The sequence below is a fragment of the Kogia breviceps genome, chromosome 12, assembly GCF_026419965.1.
Source record: "Kogia breviceps isolate mKogBre1 chromosome 12, mKogBre1 haplotype 1, whole genome shotgun sequence".
Taxonomy (NCBI): Eukaryota; Metazoa; Chordata; class Mammalia; order Artiodactyla; family Physeteridae; genus Kogia; species Kogia breviceps.
In genome coordinates, this window is record NC_081321.1 from 8,901,072 (window position 1) to 8,914,473 (window position 13,402).

General features: G+C 41.1%; 2 protein-coding genes across 4 annotated transcripts in view; one reads left to right on the top strand and one right to left on the bottom strand.

The window, feature by feature from the left end:
• CREBL2 (cAMP responsive element binding protein like 2) overlaps nt 1-8,671 on the top strand; it is a 33,373-nt gene extending 24,702 nt beyond the window's left edge. For both annotated transcript variants that reach the window (XM_059082689.2, XM_067008746.1), the window contains exons 2-4: nt 813-1,010; nt 2,181-2,325; nt 5,375-8,671. In XM_059082689.2, the coding sequence (XP_058938672.1) occupies nt 813-1,010; nt 2,181-2,325; nt 5,375-5,379 (348 nt within the window). In that variant the 3' untranslated portion in view covers nt 5,380-8,671. The remainder of the gene's footprint in view (nt 1-812; nt 1,011-2,180; nt 2,326-5,374) is intronic.
• Nucleotides 1-13,402, bottom strand: part of DUSP16 (dual specificity phosphatase 16) — a 182,592-nt gene that overhangs the window by 144,605 nt on the left and 24,585 nt on the right. For both annotated transcript variants that reach the window (XM_067008736.1, XM_067008743.1), the window contains exon 2: nt 11,606-11,669. The gene's annotated coding sequence lies outside the window, so the exon portion shown is untranslated. The remainder of the gene's footprint in view (nt 1-11,605; nt 11,670-13,402) is intronic.

Sequence of the window (13,402 nt, forward strand, 5' to 3'; positions counted from 1 at the left end):
AAGGGGCCCAAGCGTGCCCCCCACCCCAGTCTCAGAGGACAGGGGACCTCACCTGGGAGCCAGTAGGCTCCCTGGGCCTCGGGCCCAGGCTCCCTCCACTCCTCTCCTGCTCTTTTTGGAAGAGTCCCTGCCACCTGCCTCTCCTGATCTCCCTGGCTTCAGGGGCGCTGATCCTGTCTGGCCTCCACTTCTCCTACATCCTCGGTCCCCCTACATCCTACCGGTTCACTTTGGGGTTCTTCCCGTCCCCTCGGGGGTCAGAGTCTGCCCCCACCAGCAGCCATCAGGCGCCCTAGTTGTGGGGAGACACTAACCCTGCGTCTTCCCACACTGCCGTCTTGATTCCTCCCTGCCACTCACCTTTTACGATCCTTTCTTCTATGTGTTGTTTTATAAGATTGAGATCATACCGAACTTATAATTTTCAATATTTTTTTTACTTATTAAGTCAATAAAATTCTATGTGAACAAGATATTTAATGGCAATCTTTTAGTTTTTTACTATCTAGCTACATATGGTTCATAAAGTTTACTGTTAAGCTCTGTAAAGTTTATTATTAAAAAAGTTTATTATTGAAGAAATGATGAAAACTTATACTATTTCTTCTCTCACATTCATTGTATAAAAAGTATCAGAAAAAGAAATTATGAAGCAAAGAATCATAAGGCATTTGATGGGATTATGCTTTCCTAGTTCCACAGCCTCCATTTATTTGTTATTTGTAAAGTTTTCCTTGCTAACATGCAGCCGCAGTCACTTTGCTAGACCCAGAACTAGGAAAAAAATTAACTGCTTCTCTCTCTTGCTGAAGGTGGTTGGAGGTAAAGTGAAGAAGCCCGGCAAACGTGGTCGAAAGCCAGCCAAAATTGACTTGAAGGCAAAACTCGAGAGGAGCCGGCAGAGTGCAAGAGAATGCCGGGCCAGAAAAAAACTGAGATATCAGTATTTGGAAGAGTTGGTATCCAGTCGGGAAAGAGCCATTTGTGCCCTCAGAGAGGAACTGGAAATGGTAAGAAAGTCTGTCAATAAATGCATGAAACAGTCAACCTAAGCTATATTAAAACATGAAGATACCAGTTTTTAGCTATCCAGTTGACAAACGTGGGAAAACATACTAATCTGTTAGCCAGCACATAGGCAAATAAGCATTTTCATACATTGCTGGTGGGAGTGGAAAGTGACTTTCTTTAAGGGATTGTTTATGACAGAAAAAAAACCCCCAAATAACCAAAATGTTCAACAGTAGGGGATTGGTTAAATTATACTACATTCATGTATTGGACTACTTTGCGGCCCATGAAAATCACAGTGCACATATATATTTACTGACGTAGAAAGACACAAGATATTGCTAAGTGGAAAAAGCAGTATAACAGTATGTAGCAATATGCATAGTATGATACTGTTTGGCCTGGTTTTATTCATTCATTCATTCAGATTTTAGGTAGTAGCTGTAGACATATAAAAGAGAAGAGGTAAAAGGGAACAGAAACCCCATTGGTACTGTGAGCTCATGGGAGGAGGTGACAGACTGGAAAAGAGAGATAATACTAACATGGTCATTACCAAACTGGGACAGGCTACCCCCAGCCTTTTAGAAGGTAAGAAAATTAAGTTGGGTCATGAAGAGAGTCCAAATGTACACTATTCAGTAGACTTTTTTTAATATGTTGAATTAGACTTGTAAATTATTTTTCACCTTCTGCACTGTAAGCCACTGGAGGACATAATCTTTGGACTGATTAATCTTTTATACCCCCAAAGTCCATAGTACACACTCTGGTAGAAAGTAGATGTTTAGTGAATATTTATGAAATAGAGAAAGGAAGTTACAAAATTATTTCTTTTACGAGTAGAAATAATAATGTGACAGCAAAAAGAGATGAATTCTAATGAGTGGCCCTCCATGGGGAGATATTCTTTTAGCCAGAGGGCCCTCTTTAATCTGAGCACTACTCCAGCACATCACAAGAAGATTCAGCAGTAGTTTTTCACCCTCTTCTGAAGATAGCAGGCCTTGTCCATGTCCTAGGTTATAAACAGGAATACAACAGACGGTGGGATTCCCAGCAGCCAATCTGACCTCTAGTTATGGGAGTTCTTATGTCTAGGATTTCCACCTGTGGTTGCTGAACTCTGAGTAGTAAAACTTTATTTAAATATATGTTACATATTTCAGTACAAGCAGTGGTGCATGGCAATGGACCAAGGGAAAATCCCTTCTGAAATAAAGGCCCTACTCACTGGAGAAGAGCAGAACAAATCTCAGCAGAACTCAAGCAGGCACATGAAAGCTGGGAAGACAGATGCTAACAGCAATTCCTGTGAGTACAGTACATGGGAGAGTTTATCTTTAGAAGAGTGACTTAAAGTAGGCTTTCTGTTGACCACTTTCCGTGCTGTGTCTTCAAATAAAATGTTGTTGTCATTTGTAATACACTAATAAGCAAGTGAACTGGCATTAGATTCTAAATATTGAAATGCGTTATACCTGGGGTCTATAAAGAGCAACTGATAAATTCATGGAAAAATTTTAAAGTAGACTCAGTCAATAAGTGAGAGTGTACCATTCTAGTTATTTTTGTGGCTGCACTGCACGGCTTGCGGGATCTTAGTTCTCCGACCAGGGATTGAACCTGAACCCTCGGCAGTGAAAGCGCCAAGTCCTAACCCCCGGACCGCCAGGGAATTCCTAGTTACTGTTAATAATAACAGTACCTTTCATTTTGATTTTGATTTACAAAGTACTTTCACTTATGTTTATCGTAATTATTTCCTCCAGTAATTGTGTTAAGTATAATTGTACTTTTTATTTTATAGATGAAGAAATAGCACAGGTGCTGCTTGGTAAGGTGCCCAAGGTCATACAGCTATAATGGTAGAACCTGTCCTCACCCAGTTCAGGCTCTATCTAGTACAGTAGCCCATCACCTGTGAGGATTTTTCTTTTTTTTTTTTTTGTGGTACGCGCGGGCCTCTCACTGTTGTGGCCTCTCCCGCTGCGGGGCACAGGCTCCGGACGCGCAGGCTCAGCGGCCACGGCTCACGGGCCCAGCCGCTCCGCGGCATGTGGGATCTTCCCGGAGCGGGGCACGAACCCCTGTCCCCAGCATCGGCAGGCGGACTCTCAACCACTGCACCACCAGGGAAGCCCAGGATTTTTTTTAATTAAGGAGAAATTCACATAACATAAAATTAATCATTTTAAAGTCACAATTCAGGGGCATTTAGTACATTCACAGTGTTGTACAACTACCACCTCCGTCTGGTTAGAAAACATTTTAATCACCCCCAAAGAAAACTCCAAATGCATTAGCAGGTTGCTCGCTATTACCCCCTCCCTCCAGCCCCTGTTAACTATGAATCTGCATTCTGTCTCTATGGATTTACCTCCTCTGGATATTTCGTATAAATGGAATCACACAGTGTGTGACTTTTTGTGTCTGGCTTCTTTGACCTAGCGTAATGTTTTCAAGGTTCATCCACCTTGTAGCATGTATCAGCACTTCATTCCAATTTATGACTGTATAATATTCCATTGTATATGTATACCACAATTTGTTATCCATTTATCCATTGATGGATATTTGTTTCTACCTTTCACTGTTGTGAACAGTGCTACGATAAACATGCATGTACAAGTATGTATTTGAGTACCTGTTTTCAGTTGTTTTGGGTATATACCTAGAAGTGGAATTGCCGGGTCACATGGTAATTCTATATTTAACTTTTATTTATTTTTAAAAATATTTATTTATTTATTTACTTGTATTTCGGCTGTGCCGGCTCTTAGTTGCAGCATGCTGACTTCTTAGTTGCATCATGCTGACTTCTTAGTTGCATCATGTGTGTGGGATCTAGTTCCCCGACCAGGGATCAAACCCAGGCCCCCTGCATTGGGAGCGTGGAGTCTTACCCACTGGACCACTAGGGAAGTCCCTATATTTAACTTTTAGAGGAACCACAAATTGTTTTCCACAGTGGCTGAAATATTTTACATCACCACCATAGTATATGAAGTTTCCCATTTCTCTGTGTCTTGCCAACACTTTTTATGTTCCATTTTTGAAAACTGTAGCCTTCCTAGTGAAGTGGCGTCTGATTGTGGTTTTGACTTACATTTCCCTAATGACTAATGACATTGAGCAACTTTTCATGTGCTTGTCGGCCATTTGTATGTCTTCTTTGAAAAAATGTCTCTTTATGTCCCTTGCCCATGTTTTAATTGAGTTGTCTTTCATTATGTTGTTGAATTGTAAGACTTCTTTATATATTCTGGATTCTAGACCTTTATCAGATATATGATTACACATATTTCTCCCATTCCGTAGGTTTTTTCGCTTTCTTGATAGTGTCCTTTGGTGTACAAAAGACTTTAATTTTGAGGAAGACCATTTTATCTATTTTTAATTTTGTTGTTCATGCTTTGGGTACCATATCTAACAATCCATTGCCAAATTGAAGGTTATGAAGATTTGCCCTGTGTTGTCTCCTAAGAGTTTTGTGGTTTTAGGCCTTATATTTAGATCATTGATCTGTTGAGTTAATTTTTCTATATGGTGTGAGATAGAAGTCCAGCTTAGTTCTTTTGCATGTGAATATACAGTTGTCTCAGCACCATTTGTTGGAGAGACTGTTAAGGTTTTAGAATGAAGATGCCATATGTTGATTTCTTCATCATTGTGATTGCTTTGGGAGCACTTGAAATCAGTTTAAGGAAATGTTACAAACTTTTTATCTTTTAAAAATTTTTTAATAAAACTGAAGGATTGGCTTTTTATAGCTTTTATTAGATGAGGTAACATTTGCCTTAATCTAAATTCAATTAATGAAAAAACGCCAAATCAGTTCAGTTTTCTTTCAGTCTGTATTTGAAAATAGCCTTCCCGTAGATACTAAATTAAAAAAAAAAAAAGCATGCATTTTAAAACAGATTAACCAAACTTCATTGACTTTAAAAGCATTCTTGAGACTTCCCTGTGCCTGGTGGTGCAGTGGTTAAGAATCCACCTGCCAGTGCAGGGGACACAGGTTCGAGCCCTGGTCCGGGAAGATCCCACATGCCACGGAGCAACTAAGCCCGTGCGCCACAACTACTGAGCCTGCGCTCTAGAGCCCACAAGCCACAACTACTGAGCCCCCATGCCACTACTGAAGCCCGTGCACGTGGAGCCCGTACTCCGCAACAAGAGAAGCCACTGCGATAAGAAGCCTGTGTACCGCAAGGAAGAGTAGGCCGTGCTCACCGCAACTAGAGAAAGCCCGCACGTAGCAACGAAGACCCAATGCAGCCCAAAATAAATAAATAAATTTATTTTTAAAAATTAAAAAAAAAAATAAAAGCATTCTTACATTGGTCACTTTATTTTTCAGGGTGAAGAGCATATAAAATGATGAGTCAGTGATTGAAGCCAATATTCTGATTCTTATGGAGGATGAATAGGCAAGATTGTACTTCTTGGCTCCATTTACTACCTACTGCTCAGTCATCTCTGTAAATTTGCGATTTCTACCAAAATGTGTGATCATAGATCTCAAAGGATTTTGCTTTAGTTTTCAACACTTAGAAAAGTTACAAACATTCAGACCTGTTTGGGGTGGTATTGCCACCCATGGCATTTAACATGTTGCAATGCTTGAAAGCACAGTAGAGAGAATGAGTGAAGAATATAGTTTTTGCACCTCAACTCCACATTGCTTTATTGGTTAATTTATATTCTTTCCATGTAATTCATGTAATTGTGTGTGTATGTGTGTTTAGGTGTCACTTCCTTGCATGTTGCCCTACAAAGAGAAACCAAATGGGCTGATTATTGACTGTAAGTTCTCAGCCTTTATGGACCTAATCTTCTTTCTTCATATTTACTTGAGTAATGTTTATTTTCTGCGTGAACCATTTCTCCTGTGAGCCATTCCAGCATAAGCTGTGAATATGTATTAACAAATATGTACATTTCTATTTTTATAATTCATAATGATAATGCCCGTTTTAAATAATGTACACATTAACAAAATCCATCAAGAAAGCCCTTAAGATAGCCTCTATTTAAAACTTTCGTTGCTGTCTTTTCAAGCTGTATTTATGCAGGTTTGCTAATCTGTACTTGGAGAATAATTAGTCAAACTTTATTTTTAAATAAGAAGTAACCTGTTAGGCATTTCAGTAACATACATCATCTTGACAACCCATAGAGTGTGTTTCTATTGTATGTCTATATATGTATATGGGGAGGGCAGCAGTGAACGTTCACACACATTTCGTTGTGTAATCACCTAGTTTGGAGAATTTTTCTAAAGAAAATAGGATGAAATTAGCTGCTGAGATGGAGTTTCTGCCTCAAGAGATCTGGACCGAAATGAGGGGCACATTGCTGGCGGATCTCACGGAGGTAGCCAGAACCAGAACACTTAGCTTCTTCCCTGATTTGAGTTTCCTTATGAATGTACTCTGAGCCAGCGAGAAACACAGCGGGGGCGTGGCCGTGCGTCCACTCCGGAGTGAAGCACTGAAGCCAGAGCGCCAGGGGGCCTGGCAGGAGGGGTAGGAGGCGGAGGGGTTCCCTCCAGTTCCCATCACAGCTACCTTTGCTCTCTTCCTGGCTACCAAGTGGAGTGATGGTCGAGGAATCACGCTCATAATACGACGCACTCAGCTCTGGGGGTCTTTTGATGTCCCCATTGGGACACTAACACCCTCTCTTTTCTTTCCCATCATTAAATCAGGAGTTGCGTTCTCTGTTGCTGCTAAACTGTAATTGTTCTTTGCTCTAACGAAGCAAACATTTGGCTTCCAAACAATATGTGTTTTGTTACGAAGTAGTTTAAGAGGAGGCATCACAGTCTAGCTTGCCTGTGAGGGGGCTCATGAGATGGACCACATAGTTTCGGGTGATGAGGTACTTCCCTCCTTCTCTGAGGCCACGCATTGGAATTAAGTGCTTCCCCTTGGCCTGAGTTCCTGAAGCTCTCTTGTGCTTAGGTCACAGACTCAGCTCTCTAGTCTAGTACTGTGTGACGACTGACATACCACTAGCCCAGTCGGTTGGGCCTCTTTGTGTTTTGGAGGACTGGGGGTTTAAGAGTATTTAATGTCTTTTAAGGATCACAAATCTAGATAGATTAAAGATTGTTAATATTCAGGCCTTCAGAATTTAAGTTTTTTTAAATATAGTGTTCAGATTGTAATGGGTATGTTTTTGCCATCTGGTCTACTCAAATGTCTATTTTTATTTTGCAAAACAGCCCGAGACTTACTCTGCGTTGCTTTGTCTAGTACCTTTGAGTTCCCCAGAAGAGCTGTTTTCAAAGCAAACATTCCAAATGAACGTGGCTCTTCAGTGGAATGTCCCCATTGTGCTCGAAGTGTTTCTTCTCTGGTTGTGATTTGAAATTACAGGCTCATTTGAGCTACTCCCCTTCCCTTCAGTATCTTTACAAGAGCAGTGACTTTGTCCTCAGGTAGCCGATGTGTAATTTGGGGTGAAAGTAAATTACAGTTTATTTCAGTTTATTCCTAAACCTATCTATTGGGTATTTTGGAGTAGATCAAACCGAGAGGAAAACTCCTTGGTCTTAAAAAGGAACGTTCTGATTGCTTTGGGTATTGTGCTGGTTGCACGCCTTGGCCATTTGAAGCACGTTAAGAAACGGCACTGATTAAAACAGCTGGAGCGTTTGTTGCCCCACCCCAGTTAAGGAGCAGCCTGCCGAAATCCTAGCATCTCTCACTCACCTACAAGGACGACGCACAGGCCGAGAGACAGCAGAAGCGGGCGGAAGAGCCAGTGAGCTCTGCCCCCTTCGTCTGTCCTGCCGCGCTCCTCGCTCTCCGGGTAGACAGAGCAATATTCCCTTTCCCCTTTTCCCGAAGAAAGGAAGGTAAGGGGGAAAATAAATTTATGTATTTAGACCAGTCATATTCTGTTAATTTAGCATAGATCTGTTGCGTATTAGAGCAACTGAGTATAATATGGAATAAGTTGGACTAGATCAAATTTTAGGATATAGTTGAAGTTCTTAAATTTTTTTCTATTTTATCTAAAATCTTCCTAATATATCTGAATCAGAATCTTTCATGCTGCAGCAAATTCATATCACTTTTTACCAGCTAACTGACAGTATTTATCAGCATCACCATTTAGCATTTTATCATCTTTGAATTGATAGGCTTGATTTGGGTTGTTCCAAAAAGTATAGGTTTAAACTGGACTTAGTTAAAATAAAGGCAAATAAAATTTAAAAACATAAATGCGATGTTTCACAAGAAATCAGTTGCATATTATCAATTACCTTTTTAGTTTTAAAAGAGAGGAGAATTACTACTAAATCACATGGTATTTTGGGGGCATTGAAGGAATTTTTCTTTCTCTGAAGAGCATTGTACAATTTTATATTTTTATGAAAAATAAAATATCTTCACTGGAGCCATTTCAAGTTGTCTATTTCACAATACTGATGTCTGTATAAGCATAGTAAAAAGAGCATGAGATTTAGGCAGAACTGGTCTTGAATCCATTTTTTGCATCACCTTGAATTATGTACTCTCTCGGCTTATTTCCTCATCTGTAAACAAGCGGGAGGATAACTTTCCAGAGTAATTGGTAGGCTAAATAGAGTTATGAGAAACTGCTTCTTACGTAGTAAAGAATTACATTAAATTTTAAATATTCACGTGTGCCTGGGTTTGACTATTAAGATTTAAATCACTAACGATAAATATATTTAATGGGCTGGAATCTAAATATGTAGTGTTGCAGGCCTCATGTTTCCGAAGTCTTTTTAGCTGTATCATTATGTCTGTCCCTGGATTGGTGTATAGTTGGGGGCTCTTCTTAGCAATAATAGCCTTCTGTTAACTAGACTGGTTTTAAGAACGGTTAATGTTCCACCTGGCGGTAATGCTGTCGCCTGTACCAAGCAGGTTTTCACGCGGCTGGGTAACCTGGTTCACTTTTCCCTTGTCCCATCCGTTTGACTCAGTCGCACGGTACCGTGAACCGAAGCGGGACTGCCCTGTGCGGTGGTGCTGAGCGTGCACTGCACGAAGGCACGCGGCTGGGGGGCCTAAAATCGACCTCGCGTCCCTTTCAGCGAGCCACGCGAGGAGGAGAGGGCGCCTGCCGTTGCTCACCAGGGCACACGTGTGCTGCAGGTCTGCCCGGAGAGGAGCCTTTCTGAATCCCTCTACCTGGAGGGCGCCTTTCATAAAACGTGCAGAACAGCAGTGTGCTGCAGCTGGGGTCTTGCTGGCCCCAGAGGAAAGCCAGTCGTGTGCATCTGTCCCAACTCCACGCTGAGGGACGTCAGACTGGCAGCTTTTAATCGGCAGTGATGGGAGTCCTGACACCACAGAAATCAGTAAATGCTACAAATCAGGGATCTCCCTCCCCCGCCAGAGAGTTGGTTTCCAGCCGACCACTGTAAAGGCCTAGGGTAGGCCAGCGTGGCCCTGACCCGAGCAGCCACGTTTGAGGCCCCACGTATCTGACTGGAGGACACATGGAGCTGGAAGGACCCTTCGTAAGTCTCTAGGAAGTTTGGAGGCATCCATGTCAAATTCAGATTACTTCACAAGACAGATGGCGGTCGTGACTCAGAAACGGTTATGGGTCGCAGAGAACTACCCAGGTGAACTCTAGAAACGACCGGGAGGCAGATCGGCTGAATCCCTAAAGCAAGCCTCGGGGTCAGAGTGGGTACAGCTAACTTACCTACTGCTTTGTGACACAGTGCTCCCAGCACTCCTGGGCTGGGGGTTGGGCTGCAGTTGGACCCTCCGCTTTGGCTTACAGGCCATTTTGACTCTGCAGTTAGATAAGTATTTGAGCTGGAAAAATCTCCTGAGATCCAACAGAACCCAATTCAATCCCGCCATGCCTCAGTGCCCCTTTCCTGAGAAGAAAACCGTGCCTGACAAGCACATTACAGCCCCGAACCTGGTCAAGTCAGCAGGCTAGAAATGACGGCTCCTGTGCCTCCTCCACTAGGTATCCTTGGATAACCCAGAACCAGCAAGCCAAAAGCCCACACTGAGTTCTGGATTTTACCACTTCAGTGGAACGAACACCGATACCACAGGAAAAGGAAGTGTAGGGTTAATGACAAAAAGTAAATAATAATGCCCCTCAAACCTCAGGCCCTTTAGGAAATGAATTCCAACAACCACCACATGATCCTGGAAGCAGATGCTACCTCCACTGAACCTTCAGATGAGACCCTGACCCTAACCCTCTGATTGCAGCCTTGTGAATCAGAGGACACAGTTAAGCTGTATCCAGATTCCTGCTCCCAGAAGTTATGAGATTAAAAAAATGTGGGTTATTTAAATCTATCAAATTTGGGGGTAATATGCAATAATAAATAAGTAACACAATTGTTCCATTTTTTTCCATGTGAAATATAGATTTCATATTCAACTTATAACCTAGTTTAAAATATCTTCCAAATAATAACAAACAAAAAAATAACCATACTCCTTTTTGTCAGATCCCATATTCACCAAGCAACTTCCAGATTATACTTCCAGATTCCCAATTATTCCAAAATCAGTAAGAATGTGCCCTGAATAAGTCATCTAAGCATTCTGGTCATTGGAAAGGAATATGCCCCCGTGAAAATCAGTACAATCGCCTCTGGTTAATATATTTCAGTCTCCTGTGAGGGTGAGGGAGTGGAGAGTCAACCTTAGTCTGTGGGGTCAGTTCTGGGACAGGTGGAGCCAGGTTGCGATAATACCACCAAGATCACTAGCAGTTTCCTGAGGCCAGGTGATGAGGGCCGCTCCACCCAGCCTGCATGCGTCCAGCCTGCGGGCGATCTTAGCTGCCAAAGGGCAAGGTCTCACTTTCACCTTCCACAAGGTGTCACAGCTCATATAAACCAAAAAACGGAAACAGATGCTATTGGAGATCTCTACCTAGTCTATGAAATTACACTGAGTTTTAATATGTGGCCTGTTTTAGTTGAGGGTTTCTTTAAACCACAAAACCAATAAATATAGGCAGTGTTTCTCCTCTTTGTCTTCCAAACGGTATACTCACATATCTTTTCTTAAAAAACCAAAAACGCCATAAACCATTTAGCTGGTTTAAATTTTTCTTCAAAATAAACTTAAAAGTTCCTTACAATATTTGTAAGTTTGAGTCTGGATTTTCATTGTATTTCTTTGCCCTTTCACTCCAATTAGCAAATAGCTTTAAAACAACAAAAAACAAAAAAAATCTATCTTGACTTCAATTTCACTTGATTTCACTTAAATCTGTTTCTAGTTACAGTACAATTCACTTATGGTTCAACTGAAAATATATAATGGTTACATGTTTTTAGCTACAGAGTTGCCTACAATTAACTATGGCCAAGAGTGACTTAAGTCCCGTTTCACTGGGTTTTTTTAATATTCGACTAGAATGGTTAAATTAACAGTTGAAACTGATTTCCCTCCATCAGTTCTTTCTATTTTGTATATGTGGAAATCGCGACACAAGAATGATGGTAAAAGTCTACATTCTCAAGTGTTTTCATATCCTGAATTTAGACCATGCCTTCTTAATAGTTCAAAAAAAAACCCCTTTGGAGTGAGTGAACAGAAGTAGCTCTGTCACCTACCTCGCATTCAAGTTCCTGCTCCCAGGTGTTCCTTCCCGCTTGAGTCTGCAAAATATTAGCAGAACTAAAAAAGAAAGAAAAGAAAAAGAAAAAAAGCTAAAGAAGGAAAACAATGCCACAATTTGAGAATGGTATTAAAAACCTGTTTCTACTAGTTAGCACATAGCAATAGGTGCTGAATAACTTGAAAATGGAAAAATCCATTGGGTTAGCAACAACTAAATTTAAATAACAGTAGAAAACCTTTTTTGAGGGCTTCCCATGTGTTTGGGAATGCACTGAATGAATGATTTACATGGGTCTGGGCTCATTTTTATTACAATCCTATAAGGTGGTATGATAGTCTTACATGTCAGCTACGGTAGAATAGCAAGTTATTTAATCAACACTAACCTAGGTGTTGCAGTGAAGGTACTTTGTAGACGTGCTCAACAGCTACAACCAACTGACTTTAAGTAAAGCAGATTATCCTTGATAATATGGTTATCTAACTGGTTAAAAGCCTTAAGAGAAAAAAAAAAAATATGAGGTTTCCCTAAGAAGAAATTCTGCCTCAAGACTGTAGCATCAATTCCTGCCTGCTGGCCTGCCCTAGATTTCAAACTGAAGACTACAGCAACTACCTGAGTTTCCAGCCTGCCACCCACCCTACAAACTTCAAGCTGGCTGACCCCCTTAATCGCAAGAACCAGTTTCTTAAACTATTGTCCTCTATCCATCTACCTATCTGTCATCTATGTCCTATGGGTTCTGCTCTTCCTGGAGGACCCTAATACAGGTAGGCATGTTATTTTCCCCATTTTAAAAAACAGAGAAGCTGGGGTTTGAGAATTTGCTGGTTAAGTAGCTGGTAAGCGGAACCTGAGCTTTCAACACAGAAGTTGATGTCAGAGCCCTTGAAAACAACCATAATACTTGTGATTAAGGAAAACTTTGCTGGTTGGAGGTGTCAGTGGAGTCGTGTGCCCAATTTTTACTAATTTTTAAAGGGTCATTCAAGTATATAGAGTCTGTCTACCTGGAGAATCAGCCCAGAATTTTAATGAATCTGGACTGATGAATAGAGTATAAATCGGTTCTTCTCAGACACTGTGCCACCCACCCTCTGCACCATGAAACTCTTCACAACTCTTTTGCTGCCCAGGTATGCATGCCATGGTCCGTCTAGCACATTCAGGGGCCTACTAGCAGAATATAGTCTCCTAAAACAGAGCACCCTTTGGAAGGTATCGCAGGGAAGCAGAATAGAGAGGATTCATTCAGAATTCCCTTATAGTTTTCATTTCCCATATCTAGCTGTTGTGGGCAAACAGCTGAAACTGCTGCTATATTGACTGTCTGCCACTGAAAACCAGACAATGTTCTCAAGCTTCCAGACCTGCATCATAACCGTGAAACCAGATACACACACCCAGCATTTCTGGGGGTCATTTTCATGAAGAATTAAAATCACACATTTTTCAAATTATAGGTGAATCCTAATTGTAAAACTCAATTAGGGTTGATGAGTTTTTAAAAAGCAATACTTTTAAAGAGGCTTCTTCTAGTAAGTCAGAAAAAGACAAATACCATATGATATCACTTACATGTGGAATCTAAAAAAATGATACAAGTGAACTCATTTACAAAACAGAAACAGACTCACAGACATAGAAAACAAATTTATGCTTACCAAAGGGGAAATGTGGGGAGGGATAAATTAGTAGCAGTTTGGGATTAGCAGATGCAAACTACTATTTACAAAATAGATAAACAACAAGGTCCTACTGTATAGCACAGGGAAGTCTACTCAATATT